General features: G+C 37.7%; 1 protein-coding gene across 4 annotated transcripts in view; it reads right to left on the reverse strand.

The window, feature by feature from the left end:
- Positions 1-23,268, reverse strand: part of GALK2 (galactokinase 2) — a 49,406-nt gene that overhangs the window by 12,047 nt on the left and 14,091 nt on the right. For all 4 annotated transcript variants that reach the window (XM_074601333.1, XM_074601335.1, XM_074601332.1 and 1 more), the window contains 3 exons: positions 11,717-11,815; positions 8,839-8,991; positions 3,621-3,831 (listed from right to left, as the gene is read on the reverse strand). In XM_074601333.1, coding sequence (XP_074457434.1) covers positions 3,621-3,831; positions 8,839-8,991; positions 11,717-11,815 — 463 coding nt within the window. The remainder of the gene's footprint in view (positions 1-3,620; positions 3,832-8,838; positions 8,992-11,716; positions 11,816-23,268) is intronic.

Genomic DNA, 23,268 nt, shown 5'->3' on the forward strand with positions numbered 1-23,268 from the left:
CCATTACTCATGTGGAATAGTACCCTTCTCTGTTAGGCATCCCGCTGATTGAACATGATGAGGGTGAAGGTTTCTGGCTTATAACGTATATAAGAAAATGCTGCCAGATGGCTTTAATTTGAGCCAGATTGTGAACCCCCTACTCGAAGTGGGGAACAGTTACTCTACTGGGACTGCTCAAGTAACTGTTTGCAATCTGGCTTTCTGAAAATAAACCAGGGGACGAGGCATCACTGGATTCAGTGACCCATTTAGCAGACACCTGCTTCGAGATTGCGGTAACTACTGGTTTAAAGTGATTTTTACTCCAGAGGAATGCTAGCTTTAACAAGGCTTTTGCAACTAACCTAGACCACGCAGTGCCTGTGCCTAACCTGTGGCACATCCCAAAGGCCTGCATCCTCCAGGCAGCTGGCCTGCAGCGACCACTGCTCTGGGGCTCATCCCAAGTAAATGATGTTTTTGTGGAAGGGGAAGGTGCCCAAATTTCTCTATGATGTGGATAAGGCTGAGGCTGGAGTAGGCATCTGGACCCTCAAGCTGTGAAGTGCTCTTAGGTCGACCAGTTTGGAGGTGACTTCTGTTCTTGTAAGACAAGGGCACTCTACTAATGCACGTGGCAAAGCTTTGTGACAGAACGTCTGAGAGTCCACCTTCACCTATGCCTGCCTCTGCAAATAAAGCTGAAACTGTTCTTGCACTGAGATCACCATTAATACAAATTACTTGGCAGTGGGAATGAAAGGCTACTCAAGCACTACTCATTGAAGCTACAGCACATATTTAGAATTAGGAGGGCAGTTAAACAGCCAAATCTACACAGCAAATGGATGCCTGCTCCTCCCTTGGTGATTTCATTCCCAGGTTTAAATGTCAAAATTAGGTTACAATTTTACATGTGAAAAGGAAAAATGGGTTTAAAAATACCTCATTTAAGAAGGCAAAAAAAAATTTCATGGTTAAAGGAATATCCTGTTTTACAGGAGAACATCCTTTTGTGGTGAAGCTTATAAATACTTAATGTCCCACAATCACCACACACTAAATGTTCTGTGAAGCACTCAAGTCCAAGCCAAAATTATGGCATAGTGCACCTCAGAAAGTAATAAATATTATTTTTTCTAGAGATGTTCAGAAGCCACAAGTGCAATCCATGTGTAAACATTTGCAAGGGAGATTTAAACTCAGGATTTGAGTTGGCCAAGGAACAACTGCAAGAAGTTTAGAGAGGCTTTATGTACCATCTGTACTTCTCCAAACCTGGGGAACAAGTGGGCTGTACAGTGGGGAACTGCAGTAATCCTTGAGTACCTGCTTATAAAAGGGATGCAAAGCTGCTGTGTGCTTCCAGATCTGCCCTGGGACTCGCCCAAAGCCTGTCCATACCATTTTCCTTTAGGATGTGGAGTTTTTATCTGGTCAGCCTTATACACATAAAACTCTATGTAAGTATACAGTACCATCACTGGAGGAGTAGAGGGGGGGAGCTAAAATTAAAGCCAAAATAATATTTACATAGCACTTTCAGATCCTTAAATGTGAGATACAGTGCCAGTAAAAAACATTATTTGTAACTATCACTGGGCTTTGAATAATACAAAAAAATAAAACTACTGACAATTCGTATTCAGCCACAGAGAGAACTCAGAATCCAGCAAATGATCTAAATAGTAATTCTCATGCAAATAATTTAACCTTGCTTTATAATATTTTATCAGAAAATTGATAAAATGTGTACCGAGGAAGAAAGATACCCTAAATGGTATGGTTCGTTCTCCATGTTGAACAAAGAAGTTCAACAACATTCTGAAATTCTCTGCAGAGATTACTTATTTGTCGGTATGTTTTCTCTCACATGAAGAAGCCGCGCATTGTCATTAAAATACAGTGGGAAAGTAGAGGGGAAATAAGAAAAATATTTTTGTCAAACAGCCTCTGGTTTTCCAAAGCCAACATAAAATGTAATTTGTTTAGCGTGTAACAAAAACAAACAGTGGATTTAGATTCCTTCTTTCTGTGTCTGTCTTGTTTCTTCTTTGCATATAGTTTTACAGAAATCTGTTATTTAATTTTATATTGTACATGCAAAGAGGCTTTCAGCATAACCCATTTTAATTGGCCTTATCAAATGAAATCATGGTCATGTAAATTTAAGAGATTCTGTTCAGCAAACATCTGCAAATGCTATTCAGAGGCACAGTATAACATTTCCTTTGAGTTTCTTCTATAGCTTTTATGTTTAAATTTTTTATCCAGACTTTAGTTTTCGAAAAAAATCAAAATAACCTGTATAAACAATACAATTCTACAGAACTGTAGAATTTTGTTTTGTAAACCAGGTACAAGGAGTATAAACATCTGTAAGTTAATAGCCTTGTACAGCTTCATGAAGGGGAGAGTAAGGGGACAGCGTAAAAGATTTACAGCATGTAGTTTCCCATGAAAATGTTGCAGAGTGCAGGTCTGCGGTTCAGTATATTCCTCATGTACTACAGCACAGAGTTATCATAACTCTCTGTGAAGATAAAGAGCCAGATTAAGATATCATAGTCCATCCTGGTTCCCTCTGGCAGTGTAATTAGACAGGAAGATGTGTACTCTCTGATACCACTGAGGTGCAAAACAGGTTATAGATTCAGGACCTGGTCCTTGGTTGATGTGGTTTACCATCGTTCCAGATATACAGATTATTTAACTATAAGCATCAGTATACATAGGTATGTTACTGATTTATATACATCAATTATATACGTCCCTGAAAGCAGTCTTGGGAGGGACTGGTAAGGATATAATTCAGCTACAAAACAGTAGAGGTATTAAGGCTACAGAATGGAAACAAGGAAGTATGGATTATTTTAAGTTCTTAAAGAAAGATTCTGATCTCAATTGGAAACCTGTTACGAATGCAAATTATTTATTTCATAAATGGTCTATTATGCAGTATTATTAGCAACCCTACTATGTGCATCCAGGATCCATTCCATGTGTGCCAATTCTCATGACTGCATGGTATAATCATAAGCTATAATACATGGGAAATACTTTAAATAGTAAATTGTTCACCTCCATCAACATTTTCCTAAAAGAAAAAAAAATATATTGATAGTGACAGAACTTTTTTTCTCAGGAAAGACCTGGAAGGCTTGCTGCCCAGTGCATGTTTTATGAAGTGATCATGTATTTATCAATTCAAAACCAGAAACGCAAGCGCCATCTATGCCGGCCTTTAAAACCAGTTAAGGAGAGCAAACAGGATTCATTTTAATGATGCTGTAACCATCCAAAATGTTTGGGTTTGTTAGAGCTATTGCCTAAAAAGGAAGCCTAGTTTAGACTTTTCCCTAGAATAAAACCTGGTTATTTAGAGATGACTCTCAAACAGCACAGGCTAATCTAAAAGAGTAAGTGATCTGCTACTTCTACCATTCTAGAAACAGTTCAGCTGTATTTTAAGGTAAAAGTTAGAATGAAAATAGTGGTATCAATTCTCTCACTTGCCACCCAAGATTCCGGGGAAGTATTCCGGCAACACTTCCACTTGCACTACTTATTAATATACATAAACGTTTTATATAATACAAACACTGTACACTAAACCCCACCATTTCATATATGCTTACCATCTTGCGTGTTTTGACTAAGGATCTGAGAGCGGAGCTCCTCCAGGCTAATTCCCAGGCATTTACAAATTTCCTCTGTGCTGTAAGGCTCAGGATGTAATACCTCCTCTACAATGGTCAGCATTTCCTCTAGGCTAACTCCTAGCTTGCTTTGCACATCATGGAGTCTCAACATCTTTTTCCAGTCCAAGCCTTTTGACTTTGAGAGAAGCTAAAATTAAAAAAAATAAAACAGAAAATAATGTGCCTTCCTGTTTAAAACTTTTAATTGTCCATAAACACCTTTAAGACCCATTTGCTCTTTTCACTTCTTAATTGGGAACCATCAGAAGTTACTTTCTGTCAGTACACAGCAGATAATCGTTACATTTCTTTATAAAGGCTCTGTGAATGACAGATATTCTTCCCTCAAATCAGATATTGTCTGATTGGCGTTACTCGTGTGATACCAAATCAGTGATTTATCCTCTTCCATGGATGTTGTTACTTCAGGCAGTTATTAACCTTTTACAATCACATTCAGACAATTGCTTATACAAATGCTATGATATTGTAACACAGAAAGTCCCTAAGAAGTCTGTTTCTGTACTGTTAGAATTTGATCTAACATTTAAAACTTTTTGACCTTTCCAATATGCTCTGGGAGTTTTCTGATGAACGTTTGAGCTTGTCATTAAAACACTTTCTCATGATAGCCTTAAAAATATGAAAGTGGGCATAAGACTTGTGTGGGAGAATTAACCATAACCTTTCTCAATCTCTACGAGTTTAAAGTAGATTTTAAGTACATTCTTTTAACATCTGATTTAAAGGAAGTTTTGAGCCTTACAGGAAGATTATGATGTGTTAGTCAGAATCTGTTCCGTTCCTACATGATTGCTATGATGCCAATTAGTTATAGCCGTATCTGGTTTTCCCACTCCAGACAATGATGTCACACTTTGTGTATCTTTGTGATGTTTTGGCAATTGACAGTAGTTGTTTCAACACACTAGAATCCTAAAAGGAAATATGTCAAAGAGGCTTTTCTCGGGAAGGTTGCTACATGTGTTGATGCTCTTATGTGCCTAATGAAAATGGTTGAGTAAAGCAGCTTTCCTCATGTTTTCATGAGGAATATTTTTAATGTTTTGAACTACAGAAAAATATTAAGTGGCCATTGTGGGATCCTACTGACATACCACCTTTAATTTCAACGGATTACTACAGAGTAAGGCACAGATTAGCAGGTACATACCGATGTTGTTTTACTGTATTCATAAGTACCTGACACATCTCCAATTCTGCACCATTTAAATTGAGATTAAAGCTTCCAGCATGCCAGTTCAGGCTGTATGTTTGCAAAGAATTTAAACCAGTGCAGCAGGACCAGGGAATGAACCCTTTTCCTATTCAAATCAGCATTAAAACCTCTTATCAACAGGGCCAAGATTTTCCTCGGTGTGTTTTGTTATTCTTTCAATAAACACTGGTTTGGAGTGCGATTGGTTTGGAATCATCTACATCTCGATTCAGCAAAGCCATTTAACTTCCTGGGTTAAAAAATTAATGGGATTCACACATATATCTGAAAAGTATTTGCTTTGCTTTGTGCAAAATTAAATCATGAAACTGGTTGTTTAAGCAGAAGATCTGCTGCCCAGCTATCTGCTATAGATTCTTACCCTCCCGCTCTCCTCCAACAGTGCCTGTGCAAGGGCTTTTCCAGTTTTGCTTTATTACAGTATATAAAAATTAACTACTTTTGGTGCCATCTAGTGACTTGCTAAGATTTATGTGAGGCTTAGTAGAGCAGAACAAACAAAATCCAATCAAAATCCTAATCATATGACTCTGTCGCCATCTAAACCACAGTTTTGTATGTTCAGTGGTAGAGAAAGAAGCAGCACTGTCTAGTGGCTAATGCAGAAATCAGGGTGAGAAAATCTTGTAAAAGACTGATTAAGTCACTTCTGGCCTGTTTTTCAAAGGCTCTGAGTACCTAGAACTCTACAGCCTTTACATTATTGCATTTTAGCTTACTTATTGATAGGTTAGAATAACAATTATTGCTTCATTTGTTTTACTTAAATACTCAGTATCTCTTACGTTGGTGCATGTTTGTGACATGTTCTTAAATCTGCTTCAAGGTACTAAATGAATGGAAATTTTTTTCCTCATACTTTAATCCTAACGTTCAGCATCCCCTAGAATTTATTACTAGCAGTTAAACAGAACTAAGAATTTAAAAAATGTAATGTTCTATTTCTACTTGCTTTTTTAATAAATAATCCCCTGTAGAAATATGTCATGTGTATTGTCACATCTGTTCCCATTTCTATGCTTCAAAGGCGATGCTGTATTTCAGATGAGCTACCTATGCTGGGGTTTTACAGATCAAATGTTCCAAATGGAAACGGACCCCATCAGGCCAGTGGGCAGGGCTTTGTCTGTACTGCCTATAGCAAAGTTTCAATTCTGACAGCGCTGGGAAAAATGTTATGGGCAAACAGAAATGGTTTTTGAAAATAATCTAACTGCAGCAGCTTAAATTGTAATGGACACAGAACAGAAATGGGAAAAAATCCCATCTATTTAATGTACAAAAGTAATCCCAATACTGATCCCACAGTTGGATATTTTCTTGATGATGTCTCACTAGATGGATGAAAGACGTGGACATCCTCCAGCTGGCTCTTAACTGCCAGGATATAGCATCTGTAGGCTTTATTGTCCTTCATTGTTCAACACAGGCACACTGGAGAGAACTGTAAGTCACTGAGAGGAAAGCCTACTTTAGTAAATGAAGGGACAAATATAAATAAAAGAAAGTCTGACTAGGAGTACTTAGTCCTTATATAGCAACATCATGTTCTTACACTTCACATTTCTATAACGTCATCTGAGCATCTTTGCACATTTAACAAACATTAGTTGATTAACTATACGGCCTTCCAGTTGCAGACATTCTTGGCACCACTCTCTAGCTGACAGTGAAGTGAACCACACGCGGTGAAGCAGGGGAGAGCACGGCATTCACTAATGCTCACATTCATCCTGCAGCACCTACTGTGTGAGTTTTCTGAAGCATAAAGTACAAGTTAATTTCCTTTGGAATTGCAAGTGTTCTGCAGAATGTAAGCATCTTTAAACATATTGTTTAATGGAGAACAGGAAAGCACTCTGAGGCTAGAACAAGAATAGAGAAAAAAAAAAAAAAACACAAGAATGACTGTCCAGAAGGGAAGGGAAAGAACCTGAGAAAGATAATTTTGTGAGGATGATCAAGATCTTGCTTGCTGCAGGACAGACTGACAACAAAATGTTCTACCCTAATGCCAGCAGGGATATGTTGTGTTGGCATCTTTACTTACATGGAGCTTTCTGCAAACAGTATGAAATTCTAGAATAACCTAAAGCAGAAAAGGAAAAAAAAAGCCTATCCTAAGGCACTTACCAATGAGAATTTCTTTTAAAGCATTATTGTGAGGCCCAGCATGTTATTTCATAGTTCCATTAGCTTAATGGTGCTTAAAAGACTTCCCTGCTTCCACTTACATATCTGCCCTCCTTCACCCCACTGTGACCTGTTCCTAAAGACAGTCTTTTCCTGGCTCAGCATATTTTTATAGTGTGTGCAACTTTCCATCTGGGTAGCGTATGTTTAAAAATAGACAGGTGTATGTTGTTAGTCTCCTTAAAATCAAGCATCTGCTAAAGGTACCTTTTTAGGGATTGCATCATAGCTAACAGGAATGTAAAAAAATGTCATCTTTCCTTACCACCTTTTCAGTTTACTGCACAGGATCCGTAATTTAAAGCAATTTAGAAAACTGATTCAATTCACAAAATCTGGTATATGGAACAATACTTCAAAAGGTCTTACCGCTTAACACACTCGTAGTTTGCCTTTTAGTATAGCTCATCTGTGAAGGCTCTCTGTTTCTTACACACAAAAAAATAACCCAAAAGAAGCTCTTCCTAAAATACACACTTAGTCAATTAACTATTCTAAATTAGAGGTTTATCAGTTATACCAGAACCAACACACAGACAGGTCCTTATCTTGATTTTCTTAATGGCATAAGAATCTTTTTATTAACTTCAGTGACAACAGCTTTAACTATGGTCATTGGTGCTATTATTTTTACCGTATCATATATACACCTAAAACGCAGCTGTTCTTTATACTTGAGTTTAAAGCAAATTTTAAAAGTCATCTGAAGTTTAGCTTCCCTCCTCAAAAAATATCTCAACGCAGTATTTTATATTACATTTTGTCAGTATTTGATCATCTAACTTTTTTTTTTTTTTAAGCATTAACTATGGCAATTTTTCATAGACTTATGATGCTAACAGATGCTCAAAGTACTTTTGAGTTTTGCTCAGATTTTAGCCAAATGTTTTGTGGCAAGGGGTTCCACACTGCTGTTTTGAAAACTTTTATCTAAACTTTGTGACCCAAATTCTGTTCTTTCACACAGCACACTATGTTGGGTGTAACTGCAGTGAATCTTTATGCCACTCCTCACTTAATCTAATCAACGAAAAACGCACTGTATTCCTATAAGAAACTCAAATCAAACCCTACATCTACATATTCCTAAACATATGATCTACAAAATCCAGAGTTAAAGTGGAACTTGGATTTTTCATGTTCAAGTTCCAGAGAATTTTAGAGATAGATGTAAGCTGTAAACTGGCAGCACAACGTAAATGTTGTGTTTCGATTCAAGTCTGTTTTTAAACTTTACATTGACATACATGCTGCTATTCGGCATTTCCAATTATTACTTCCAGGCCTCCAACTAGTAGCTTTGATGTCCTCTAAATCCTACAAAATACACATCTAGTGCCATATATACATCTAAACATGTGACCACACTGGTTGCTTTCCATTATTTGTCATTATTCAGCTTTAATTAGAAACAGTCTATCTTATAAACTGAGAAATTTTTTTGCTGAAAAATAGACTTATTTCCTTTATTGAAATAGAATACAAAATAAATTGAATAGAACTAAATCACATAATCTTCTATATAAGGGCACAGTCCTTGCAATTCTATTAAACTCAGCAGGAGTTCCGTTTCTGCAGAGATGGAGGTGTCTGGTTCTGGAAAGAAAAATGCTACTTAAAGTAGCACCTAGCCAGGTGTTAAAGACACGATCGGTCAGAAGTGGAAAAAAGCACATATTTAGATGAAGGTTTCATTAGAGTCTGACATAAGCCATACGTTACCTTTGTAGCCAGACGACACTCCATTACCCTAATATTGTAATGAGAAGTTGCTGCTTTATTCATTTCAACACAACTGTTAGCAATAACAAACGCTGCTCCACTTGGAAGTCTAACATCAGTTGCCCTCAGAGGACTGAACTCTATCAACTTGGCCTATTGAAAGAAAAATGAATGGTTAGTTTTAATTTACTACTAGCTAACAGTGCACTTAGTTCTATAAATCAAATGCAAATTTGCATGTTTTTTCTCTTGAAAATCCAGGGACAGTTAAGGAAAGAAAACTGACATGAAACAGTGAGAAAAGAGGTTTAACCTCATTGGCCAAGTTACACATACATTTCAAACCTTTCCCGTGTAGCTGGATTTTAAAATGTTTCCATTAAGTCTTTGGGTTTTTTCAGCATTTCACAGAACCCCACCCAACCTATTTTTCTTGCCTGTTTAAGACAACAGTTTTTCTTTGATCTACAGAAAAGTACCAGGCCTGGCTGAAGCTAATGTGCGTGCCACTAGAAACAAGGGGCTTCACATTCCCTCCCCCCCCACCAATGTCCATCTCCCCCTTAGTTTTCTGATTTTCCACTAAATCAAGATTAGTTCACTGAGGTACAGAATAGTAGCAAAATCTTAGGGCTGACCGGAGACAGCGGTCATGTAACATATGGACAATCAAACAGAGAAATGAAATAAAACTAAATATATAAAATAAAAATGTAGTTACTGTCTCCTTCCTTCTGACAGAAGGGGCTGCCTTGCCTCACAGATGCCTTACACGGGCTGCATAAGATGTTCCCAACATTTTGTGACCTTTTCACGGAATAAGCTAGGCATCCATTAATTAAATAATTCAGGATGTAATGTAATCAAGAGATTAAATTCACATCTGGTTTTTCATTGGGATAAGTTGTAAATCATGTGCCCTGCTTCGGCTTCTTAGAATAGACTGTAACTCTGCAAGCAGGGACGTCTTACTGGTTTTGGCATTGTTCACCCCCAGAGAGTTCCTTGAGCAGCTAGAGTGCTAAATAAACAATGACAAATCTGCTTGTACATTATGTACAGCATGTGTGTTACTCCCTGCCATTGAGATTCTGGACCACGTCACAAAATTACTATCAAGACAGACAAGTCTTGATAGTCTTGCTTACATTTAAATATACCCTTTAAGAACTGCTACATTAGACCAGAATGTACAACTAAGCTGGTCCAGTGTCCTATTTCTGACAGTAGCCATAAATGGATATTTAGAGGGAATATAAAAATAGGACATATAGACAGCAATCTTTTTTTCAGGTGTATTTTTCCAGCTTCCCATAAGCAAAGATTACAGTGGTTATACTTACACTGGAAGACACACCAGACTATTATGTTTAATAGCTACAAATAGGCTAATACTTGATCAGTGTATCCAAGAAGGTCTTTTTTGAACCCTTTTTAAACTTTTGCCTTCCACAATGTACGGTATTTCTCAATTTAACAATGAATGTTTTGGAAAAAAAAACAAACCAAACTTCCTTGTTTGTTTTTAACAAGCTGCTTGCTAATGTCATTGTGTTTCTATTAGTTCTTCAGTTATGAAAAACATTGAATTCTCAATTTACCTTCTCTTACCCATTCAGGGGTTTACAGAACTTCAAAATATCACCCTCAAAGATACTTGTTTTCTCCAAGCTGAGAAGTTTTAAATTATTCAGTCCATGCGCATATAAAAAAATAGCTTTGATCAACCTCAGTGTCCTTTACTGTACTTTTCTCATTCTAGTACTATTTTTTTTTTGAGATGGGAGGCCAGATACTGCATTCAGCTGCAAGTACAGGGATACAAGGATATTTTCTGGTTTGTTCACAATTTCTCATCTTTTCTAACATTTTCTTTGCCTTTTTGATCACCACCCCTACATGTCAGAAAAGCCAGGAAAATATGCTGCTTCAGCATTCATGTACCTGTTTGTTTACTACTAACAGTATAAAGTGTGAAGGAGAGGTGTAGAGTAGGTACAGGTGATGTGAAATTGAAAATACATGTCTCATGATGAAATTAAATGTTTGGTGTAATTCTAGGAAATAGCTTATTTTCTGTATAAGCTCATCCAAGATACGGCATTAAGGAACAAAAGCTGTAGAGATATAACATTACAATTATAAGCAAAGTAAAGGTTGTTATGAAACACTACATTCATTTCAATAAAAGTATTTTGATAGGTTTTAGGTTTGAACATTCGCAGTCCTGTGCACCTTCTGGGACAGTGGGTGAACTCCACTGTAAATTCCACTGCAAGGACTCATGCATAACTTGGCAGGTCCTGTTTATCATTGCTAGTCCACCTTCTGTCACCATGTTTAGGACAGCTAAATGCCTTCTACATCAGAATCCAGCCACAGAATTGTCTGGAATTAGCAAAACTGGGAAAAAAAATAATCTCCATTGTCTTTGTAACTGGACCTGGCAAAACTTCCTAGAACTGTTTGGTTATAAGAAGTTTCAAGAAAGCATTTTTCTAATAATTATCTCATTTGCACTGAATACAAGGCATACCGACCATTCAGATTTCATTATATGGGAAACATTCTAAGTTCAGCAATGAATTAGCCAAATAGTGTGGAACCTGGTGCTCTTCTAGGGTACGTCTTTCCCCACATCTTTTCTTTGCTCCTTTTTGCCATTTCTCATTTTCATGATCTTATTCCTTCAAACTTGTCATACTCCTGTACACAAGTTTACACATATAATTCCTGTTTTATTTGCATATCAATGGTGCTTATACTGCTTACTAAGGTATTCCAGTTTCTTGTCTGTCTGCTAGGTTCCTATGAAGATATTTTTTGTTTACATAAATGAATATTACATTGTTAGTTTAGATTACAAAGAAACACATACAGTTCCTTCTTCTGCCAGAAAAGAGATCGACTGGTCCATTCCTCCACCTTCTGTGCCAATATAACGTTCGCTCTTTGTGCAAATTTCTGCAAGTTCCACCTGAAAAAAACATTAACACGCGAATCTTCAGCCAAGGTTAAATATGATATTTTATACTGCTTACATATGAACTACTGACAAAACAAAGGAGATGATGATAATTCTCTCACACACCAAGTAGTGCAATCTGGTATCAACCAGGATGCCAAGTGGCCCCTTTTTCCTTTTGTTCTGAAGCAAAAAAGAATCAACTACTTAGGCTCCACTGGACCCACCGCAGCCAGATGCTTTTCAGAGTATCCTTGTTTAGACGCTCAACTCTTGTAGCTGTCCTCCTCCCATCTTCCTCATTTACCACACACCCCTCCATCCCAATAGCCAATATTTTGCTGATTTATTAGTTGAATCCACCTATATATGCATCTTACAGAATGCATGTCTAGCTTACACATTACAGAAAAATGTCAAGTTGTTACTTTATACTATTTTAATGCACTGACTCCATAATCAGAAATTATGTATTGAACCTAACTCAGAAACCCCTTCTCACTGTAGGCACTCTTATCTGTGGTGCTTGTCATTTCTCCTTGAGATACTGTACTCTGCTTACATTGTCTATCTGAATTAATTTCTAACTATACGTGATTTACATTCTTTTGTGACATTTTAGGCATATCTTTGTGCGTTCTGATACCTGCAGATCAGAGGATATTATGGGAGGGTGGAATATCACTATCATAACTGTCAAAAATAATAATTTACAGTAAAGCTTTCATCCATCAGGCCAAGTCAAAAGAAAACACAAGAAAAGCCTTGGAGAATGGTCGAAGAACAAAGACTAGTCAAAAAGAAGCAGGTCAAAAGGAAAGCATCCACGTCCACCAACTATCACCCCTACCAGTTTGCTTTTCTAAGCACAAGGTAACCACAGGGAAGATGAGAAAAGAACTTTAGAAAAGCCACAGTCCATTTTTCAGTCTGGTGGCAGAGTCAGATTTGGATTCCTCACTAAGGATGTAGCATCACAGGATTGAAACAAGCTCTCCAGCAAGGCAGGGACATTAGCCAGCCCACAGCTGTAAAAGGCAGCAGACAGAGGTAGTAAATCACCATCCTGAGAGAGAGGTATGTGCAGGGTGCCTGCCTGCTTGCTCGCTCAACTTCTGTAATGGCACAACAGACAAGTTGTAAAATTGGTGCTTAGATCAATGTAATCAGGCTGAACTGTTTGCAAATGCACTAACAACCAATTTACTCAGCTCCCAATGCAGTTATGGCCAATAAGCCTTAGGCTGATAAGCAGAAGTTATCAAAAGAACATTAACAAAGTTACTCTAAAACTATGCAGACTGCATCTCTTTGAGTCAAACATGGTAAATGACCACTCACAAGAAAACGACCATTAATGAGAGAACATAGAAAGTACTATCAGCAAAAATACTCCCCTTTTCTGCACTGCCTTTCCTTTGTGAGTTTCAATAAGCTGAAACAGAGATAATGCTTCTTTTCTTTTTCTTGAGAAAGTATAGGAACATCACACATTTTGGTGTTATTTCTTTTTAACAAAAGCCATCTCCCTGTGTTTGACTTTTGCTGAAGATCCAGTTCATCAAAATTCGGTTTTCCTCCCTTGTCCCACATCCACTCCAAGCAGTCCCGTTTCCCGTTTGAATCTTAGACCTCTTCATCCTGTCAATGGGAGTTTAACATCCAGTCCCTGCTCCACTACAAGTTGGAAATAATTCTGAATGAAATGCTGATTAATGTAATGATGCTTTTTTTTTCCCATTTAATGATAAAATACTCAGCAACAGCTCCACAGAAAAGAAAGAACAAACCTCCACAGGCAGTAGTCTCTAGATGCTCACTCCTTTCTACATGTGAAAGCACGCCTATTTACAAACATCTGTTGCTGGGATGTGGAAATGCCAGCATGTTTCAGCCAGTTCTGCTGAACCTGCCTTTCACCCCTCTGAGAACAGAGAACACCACATCCCTAAATTTTTGTAGCCACTGGCAGGAAACATCAGACCAGAGTTCATGAATATTACTCACTGGCAGCAGCAGAAACTTCTCTACACTGGCGGAAAAGAGCGCGCCAGCACACTGGTCATGCACACTTAACTAGGCGCTGTGGCTGTGCAAACCTGGCCTGAAGTACAGCTCCTGAAGTACTCACAATGTATATTCCACCCTTGGGCACAGCTGCCTGAGGTAGTATTTCATCTGCAATTGCCAGAAAAAGTTTTGCAAAGTCCAAAATTAAGCATTTCACCCTTCGCTTAGTCTGGCTGCATGTCATCTCCATACACACATCAGCTACCACTTGATTGCTTAAATCGTTTAGACTTTATGAGACTGGGCTTATTAAATAAATATCAGGAGAAGTCTTGCAGAGGAGGAATGTTAACAATTAGGACAGTGCCACTCCCCTGTCCCTTTACATGGTCTGGTGAATTGTGCCTGGTTAAGCATTGGGCCTTGCTTCGTCCCAGCTCACCAGCTGTCCAGCTGCGTATGCTGGGCTAACAGCGCTCTTCGAGCTTGAGCAACTTTTGTTTTGAAACTCAGCAAGGATTGGCAGGACCACCAAGTAGTAACTGGCAGGGGTTGAGAAGAACCCTTTCCACAAGACAGCCCAAGGCATCCCTGAAACATTATTTGGTTTCTAATTTAAACAGGCCCTTGCTGACACAAGCTAGCCTTCTAATAGTAGGATGAGAAGCATGTGAATGGAGAGGAAATCGTCATCTGTATAGAAAGCAGTTTCTACTTACTATTGAGACAAATGGGCAAATGTTTGCCTTTTCGCTAAAACGACTGAAAGGGCAAAGTTCAGAGGAACTGAATTGGAGCATTGGAAACTAATGTGAAGACTAAACTGGAGAGTGTATTTGATACTTGGAAAAGGATGGTCATATGGCTGAAACAGTGAACTGAACGTCGGGAGGTCTGGGCTCAATTTCTAGCTCCACATAAAGTTTCTTGTGATTCAGGGAAAGTCCCTTTAATTCATCGTGGCTCCATTTCCTCAATAAAATGAGGAGTATCTTCTCCCTCTTTGTAATGAGTAATTGCTACTTGGGATTCTCAGATGATAATGCTATAAATATGTGTGACTTCATTACTAGAAATTGAAAAAAACACATTTTGCTACACAAGTTCTCTGACTTTAGGCTTCCACAGAAAATATCTCTAAGGAAAACCATTAAATACCATGTAATAGAACCATGTAATAAAAGGAAATAACTTTTGCCTATCTCAGAGCAATGCCTTGTTTCCATGCAACTTGGAACACTCAGAAGCTCATCTGTATCTCTCAGCAGCGTATACCTCACCTGTAAAAATACAGAGCTTCTCAGATCCCAGATTTCACCGCACAATTTGGCAACATCTCAAATGTATGTCTGAACAACACCTTCTTCCTCGTGGCTGCACTGCAGTTCCTGCAGAGAAGTAACTTGGAGGATTCTCATAGCCACATTTAGGGGAACCGCACGCCAGGCTATGCCACAGCATCACCTGCCACACAGGTAGGTCAGAGGGGGCCAGACACTCCTCGGCAGGGCTCAAAGTACAATCCCAGACTCATTAGCATGTTTTTTCCATCCCTAAAGAAGCATTTCCAAAACACTAATAAATCATAATTTAAGTCTTCATAGAATTTTACATACTTTACTTTAAAAGCATTCCTATAAGGCTGCTGTTATCTTCAATTTAGAGACAGCACAGATATTTACATGATTTGTTCAAAGTCATGTGAATCAGTCACAAAGCTGAAATGAGAATTCAAAAACCTCCCTATTTTCCTGTATGGTGGCTTATTTCTCTAAATAACATGATCTCAGGGAAACCTTTGCAGGGTGGGTTTTAAGTCTTTTTAAGATGATGGTAATGAAAATTAGAACAAAATGATACTAAAATCAAAGTAAAAATGGGTCTGAACAGTAGCATTATGACTCTAGAAAAAAAAACTAATCAGATGAATCAAAAATTTTCTTCTCGCAACTGTTCTGTGATCCACATGTGCTACTGCCCTCTGAAAAAAAAACAACCCCAAAACCCTAGCCAAGAAGGGAAGTGCATATAATGTCCATAAGTAAGTAAGGGGTTGTCAGCTAGCTAAAATTCATTAAAAGACTTGGGTTAGAATAAGCATAAAAGCAGCCTTTGTGGGTCAAACCAATGCTACTTCTAGTTCTGTATCTTGTACCTGAAAGTGTGCTCTTACTAGGGACCAAAGGCCAAGTATAGATGATATTCCCTCAGAACACTATTTTTTGATAAAGAGTTTCCTGAGCTGAATGTGAACCCTGCACACTTAGTAACCAACAATGGCTTTCTTACATATGAACTTCCCTTTTAACTCATTCAAAATTTTACCATGTAGAACATCCAGTAACAAGGACTTCTGCAACTTGTCAGGTGAAGAACCATCTCCTTTTGATGATTATTAACATGCACCTGACTAGCTTCATTTAATACCTACTGGCTCTTATAACGTGAGGTGCAATGAACAATTGATCCCTATCCACTCCATCAATTACATTCATCATTTTATGGACCTCTATCACCTCCTCCTTCAAGTGCCTTTTTCCAAAGAGTCCTAGCTTACTTTTATGGAGGTCATTCTGTACCTTTGATCATCCATGTGGCTCTTCCTTGAATCTTTTTTCAATGTAACTATCTTGGTTGGTAAGAAAGGAGAGAGGCAGACTTACCGCTTTTCTTAGACTACCTTAGAGAAAACTTCACTGTATCTTTTGCTATTTTCATGTAGCAAATGAGCCACATAAAATGCGTGTTAAATAGTGTTGATGTAGCCATATGGTAATGCAACCTCAACCAGTTCAGCACTATTATTCCACCTTTTTCACTGAGGTTACCATCCTGACACCATAGTCAACAGGAGAGATTATGTGACCACATCAGCCACTCCTCTGCAAAGCCCCTTTGTTTAAACCTGCTTGGCAGTGGCACGGCTGAAGCAAACTGTTCCCTTCTGCTGGCTGTAGTGAGGTCTGTAAAGATGAGTGACAGTAATCAGGGAAGCTGGGATGGAAACTTAAATATCTAAAGTAAGTCTAGCAATACCCTGAGCTATTTTGTACAATTGGTCTGTTCAGCCTCTGAAGGCGGGAGATGGATGAGCATAACGTGACAGTAGTAGTAGCTGGTAGGTGAGTTAAACCCTGAAGTCTTGCTGGTGATCTGTCAAGAAAAACTAAATATTGCAACTTTTGAATGCCAGACCCAATACGATAATACAAACGCAAGCAGTGCTTTTACATGTGTTGGCAAGTACACATGCCAGGTTGGCTCTGCTTCCATGGGAGATGTTTAGTATCAGTGAGTTATGTGATATATTAAGTAAGTTTAACATTTTTGTTGTTTATTCAACAAAAAAAGATACAACATATTAAATGAGAATATCCATAACTAAAGCAATATAAAGCAACATCTTTAGGAGTAGAATCTCAGTTCATACAATTCACTCGCGTAATAAGCAATTACGCATGAAGAAGTTTATGTGAAGTAATAATCTATTTAAGGAAGCTGCTGTCTCTCAAGGATTTCAAAACTGAACTCAGGTTTTAGACAACTTTAGTTGGAGCATTTGGAAAAATCTAAACCAAACAATGCGCAAAACGTATTTTTTTTGAGGCTGTTCCTTTTCAGATGCTGAATTCTAAAGTCTGCTCAGAATGCATCCTATTGCAGTAGGCAGCGCTTACCAGTTTGTCTACCAGGCAACTGGCCCCCATGTGCAGACCTAGGCTAGCCTTTGATCTAAGAGCTCAACTAACTACCTCTGCTTTTTGTTTGAAACAATTTAAGGTTCTCCCTGATAAGGAGCAAGTCAATCTTGGGTTACAAAGAAAGAAATTACTACCACTTAAAACTCTTTTATCTTTGAGCCACAAGATTTCCTATCCAGTTTGCAGAAAGTCTAATCTGGGAAATCATATTAGTGGAGATATAATTTAGTCTGACAAAGAAGGGTTGTGATTTTTTATTATTAGTTGCCTTATATGCAGTTACTCTAGATGGAGAGATTTCTTGTAACAGGAATTCATCAATAGCTCTGCATCATATTACCTTGTTTGGGATTTTTAATGGAAAAAGTGGGTTTTCAGTAAAACGATACTTTTCACTAGCGTGTATTTTTCTCTGCTTGTTTACTTTTCAATATGAAACGCCTAAAACTCAGGGCTTGATTTTCAACTGAGTATTTTTAGTCTTTCAAAAATGTTGAAGAACTGATAAAAGAATATTTTTCTGACTGTTTCCAGGCACAATCCAACATTGTATTATATTTGGCCATCCATACCCTGATACTTAACAGCACAATAGATTATGAACCACCCAATACAGCTCATTTGATTCTCTGTTGCTTCGTCATTTATTTTGGTTTCTCTCAGTTTCATGTTATTGATAATGAACACGAAGGCCTAAACGTACAAAGGCATTTAGGTATCTGAGGAATAATGAAAGTCAACAGATGACCACTTATAAAAAATCTCCTAAAAATAGAAACCTAAAGAATTATCTGAGTGAGCACAGATAAGGAAGTTTCACCTTTAATAGTCCCCTTGCTCACAGAGAGGCCAAGGGCCAACTGCTCTGATTCTCACTCATGCAACGGGTCTGGACAGTATGTAAACTGTGACAGAATTTGTCCCTATATAACTGTCACTGTCAATAGGTTCCATACCACTGATCAATCCCTTTCAATCTCCCATAGACCTTTAAAGAAGTAAACTTGTGTAAGATTAAACCCCTTAAAAGAGTAAGACAAATAGTGAGTAGGAGACAGGGAAATATTTGTTAGTAAAACAGAATTAGTGTTGCTTAGTATTTTTTTGGAACAGCTCACCCTACATTACCCAGAAACTTGATATATACAAATCCAGAATGACAGCAGCCAAAATAAAGCAACCTTCTCTATAAAATGATAGTATTAAATTACAGCTGCCTCCATGGTTTTATATAAGTTCACTTCAGCCAAAGTTAAACGTGCTAGATTTTCTCTATATAACAATGCAGGAGTAGCGATAGCTAATCTTGAAAATCAAAAAACAATTTTCTTCCTGTTTTTAATTTTATTGTTCGTAAAGGGAAGCTCCATGAAGAAAATACATTCATTAATATGAGTTATTGTTAGACTGTCATTTTCAGTGCGCCAAAAATCTCTTCAGCATGCAAATTTAAGTAACTGGAGTATTCAAATATCTGTTGGGCCAAAAGTCCTGTGCGTACACTTACTCTCTCTACGGCAAGACCTTAATGGTTCCCCAATGCACATTCATTAACATTTTGGCCAGTTTAATCTGAAAAGTCAGACTCAGTCTGCTGCTTCCCTTTACAAAAAATAATGGTCATTTTATGGCAAATTTAGTGTGGATTTTCTGTGAAATTCTAGAGGGTTTAGTTTACAGCATGTAGGACTGAAAATGGAGAAGAAACATTTATAGATAAAGATGAGTATTTTACAGTAAGAAGAAAACATTCTCCATCACTTAAGGCATATTTAAAGCCTAGTTAGATGGTGATTTTTTTTTTTCAATCTGTGCATGTTTTATACCTATGTATATATGTACGAAAATAACTTCTGGAATATAAGTCACTATGTTTCATTTATTAAGGTATAAAATGATGCCCCAATTTGAGGTTATTTTTACCACCAGGAATGTCCTTATTTTTAATAGCTGCTCTTGACTGGGAATAGATTGCTGAAAGTTACCATCTGCTTCCAGTTTGCACACAAAATCCCAATTAGTTAAACTTCATATATGTTTTGCAAGGTAATTATGCTTACTTTTTTCCGAAATGGGAAAATATTTGTCAGATAGTATCTGGATGTCCTCATAAGCACAGCAATCTTAGCTTGACTTCGTCTGCCCTCTAACATGCTCAAATAGAAGGTTATCAATTTGGTTGATGAGAGATTATGGCCTTTGATTACCACTGCTCCAAAGTACTCTCTCTGTTTCCCCTTGATTACAAACACACATAGTTAAACTTAACAAGTTAAAGAACCCTGGGTTTTAATTCCACAGGGAGAAAGGAACTTTAATTAACATTTCTCAATTTTAACAGTACTTTAAAATACAATATCTATGTACTGTTCTTTGTGTAAGCAATTTAGTTTCTCATATAAATAACCTATCTATCAAACATTTTTGATGCAGAAGTATTATAAATAATCCTAATCAGTACTATCAGCACACGTTATTAATTTTCTTATTACAAGAAATCTCTCCATCTAGAGTAACTACACATAAGGCAACTCAAAGTCGCACTATCAATATGAATACTCACAGATTATTTTTGCCAGATAGCTAGGTATGAAAGCCCTATTGCATATCAGAAAAATTATTAGGAAGTGGCAAAGTATTCAATTAAAGCCCTTTCCTTATTATATGGAGGCTTCAGAAACAAAGTAGAAAGAATTCCAGTTGGCCTATCCTCCCACTGAAATCGATGATATTACCAGGTATTGTAACTGTTTAAACACAGGACAACGCTGAATGCTTTGAAAATCCCACACTCAAATTCATCTGAGCCATAGTTTGAGAAAACTGAAGCCAATTGACACTGTACCATTACAGATTAGATTTAGGTCCTTTATTTATCATTCTGTCTGACTTAGATTTTTCTCAGTCTAGATAGAGCCAAATATAATTCAACTTCCTGTGCTCAACATTTCACATTAAATTAAATAAACCCTATTCGCTTTTGATCTATTTTTCCCAATAAGTACGTGCACAGCTGCCTGGTCTTGAGCAACAGAAAAAAAGTTAGGGTGGCTGAACAGAACTTAGTACGACAAGATTTAACATTTTGGACAGCAACACTATCATCACATCTTTCAAGTAAATCTAGTTATTCAAAAGTACTAAGTGATTTTCTGTACTCATTAATTCCTACCATGAAACACAAAGCTGAGACAATTTAGAGCATTATTCTATTTCCTTTACAAAAAGTATCTTCTCCTGATGAAAAGTTGTACAAAAGATTGATTTTGTAACAGTAAAATAAAAATCACTTTAAAATCAAAAGCTAATACTGAGCATTGCTATTCTTTGAGTGATGCCAGCACAGTCTTAGACTGCTATCCTGTTTGGAGGAGAAAAATGGATTCTTTTTAAGATCGCCTTCTAAATTTTCCATCTTGTTATTTGAATGCTATTGCACTGCTGCAACTGGTTAGCACTGCACATCTGGCTGAATTGTCTTGGACTGGTATTTTCCCTAAACTATTGTGTATGTGTGTGATGGGTTTTTTTAAAAAAATATTGTATGCACACTGAAACAATGCCCTATTGCAGAGTGCTACACACAATAATTAGTGAGAGCATATTTTTTTTCTGATTTTGTTTTCAACGTCAAAAAAGTGCTATTTTTAAAGTAAGCCACCATGAAATTCTAGCCATGCTTTTACAGTATTTTTCATTTTGGTTTTTTTTGGCTCTTACTCTCATAGGCCCAAGCTTCACACTGGAAGTGTTATCTCATAAAAGCTCTAAATTTCAACGACTTTTACTCTACAGCTACTATTTTTAACTCACATTTATCAGGAAAAAGAGCATATAACTCAAATATTCTCATAAAAATAGTTTCACAGAAACAAAACAGATACATGTTCCATTCAGTAAAAGGTCAATTTTTCATAACTTTGGCTACAGAAACCCTACTATTCAGCCAAATTTGATTCCAAAACCAAAGTTTCTATGTCCTGCTGCTGCAGACCATCGTTATTAAGATTTTGCAAAGTCCATCAGACTAATGAGGGGCAAAAAGTCAATATTTTCTCGTAAAATTACCACCACGACCAAATATTGTTACTTATAAATACTACCATTTACAACTTTCACAATTCTTAAGCATTTGAAAAAAAAAAAAAGAAAAAGATGGAGGGGAGAGGTAAAGCGATATTTCTTCCTTGAAAAAATAAACAAACACATAAATATCCAGAGCCCTAAAAATGCAAGGTCCTGGTTTGCTTTCTAGTAGAAAGGATCTGGAAAGCCCCTATTTCTGGTCAGCTAAGAATTCCCCTACTATGGGGGAGCTCCCAGCTGATACACAGCCAGCATTACTGGATCCTGCACAGATACCATTTGACACCAGCACAGGATGCATTAGGAGCTGGAATGAAGTGCCCAGAGCACGTTTTCTACTTCTGAGGGTTCACATGCCTAGATTGCTCTAATTTATACTCAGACTAGCTCTGCCTTATACAAGGCAGTTCTGTGAGGCTAAGCATAAATTCAGTGCAACAGAGGATCTGGATTTAGCTAGATAGAAGAGGTTTCTAATGCTAAATCATAAATTAGTCAAGAACACTGAACTTGTTTTTACTGTCCGGTAAGATTTGGGGAAACTTAGAGCCTGGACAAAGGTAATCGGTCTTCAGAGCTGTCATCCTCTGTCTTAACCACCACAATCAGGTGTCTTGGTCTGTGCAAGCACACAAAACCCTGGATGCATTCTTAACTGTGCTCTTTGTTGCCTATTGGGAATTCTCATCTGTACATTAATTGCTCATTTTCATCACAAGTGCAAAATATTTGGCTGCAGACAGCAGGATTTCCTGACAAAAATGTGCAATTGTGTCTCTTGAGTTTGCCCAACTATATTTGAGACACAAGATTAACTTTCAGCACATTTTCCAACGAGCAAGGAGAAGAGATTTTGGGCTGATTGAACAGGACACATGAGGAGAAGGAAAGACATTGAGCGGAGTCTCTCTCTTTCTTTTGTTCCTCTACAAGTTTCTATGAAAATGCCAAAAGGAGTTTTGCACCTTTCTTTAGAACAGGTCTGGCATAATGCCGGCTAGTACTCCCAAGCCATGTGTAAATTCAGCTCAAGATACACGCTGTATCATTTATTCTCTGAAGAAAACTGTTCAGTATTTCTTGGAATAAAGAAAACCTGGCTTCTGGTTTTCCAGATACAGATTTCTGCTACCTAGTAAAATTTGGGCTTTCTGACCTCTCTCAGTTTTATGGATTTTGTAGATACCCAATTTCTGAGCATATGCACTCCAGTGATTTTGATCCGTAGTTCCCAAGCTTAGCTCATTTGGTTACCACCATCAGAGATGGTGCTGACCTATGATAAGACCATCTATGCAAAACCAGAAGCTTCTTGACAGGCCAGGTACACATGTATAAAAAAGCATGGCTGTCACCTCCAACCCTCTTCCTGCAAAGTCTCATTCATCAAAGTGGGATCTTCAATTCCATGTTTTCATCCGCCATTGTACTACATGTCTCACCTCACAAACTAGAACCTCTGTTAAGAGTTCAATCCCTTACTTACCTTTTGACCACACATTGCACCTACGCAAAGCAGGGTGACAGTGACTGTAGCCACATCCTCCTACATAAAAAAGCCACCCTTCCCCACCAGTCCTTCTTGCTGCCTTAACCCCACTCGACACCTTCCTGAAGCAAGCACTGTGAGCTGTGCAATGTGGGATGGAGCACTTATGGCTGAGCGGA

This window comes from Larus michahellis, chromosome 9, assembly GCF_964199755.1.
Source record: "Larus michahellis chromosome 9, bLarMic1.1, whole genome shotgun sequence".
Lineage (NCBI taxonomy): Eukaryota > Metazoa > Chordata > Aves > Charadriiformes > Laridae > Larus > Larus michahellis.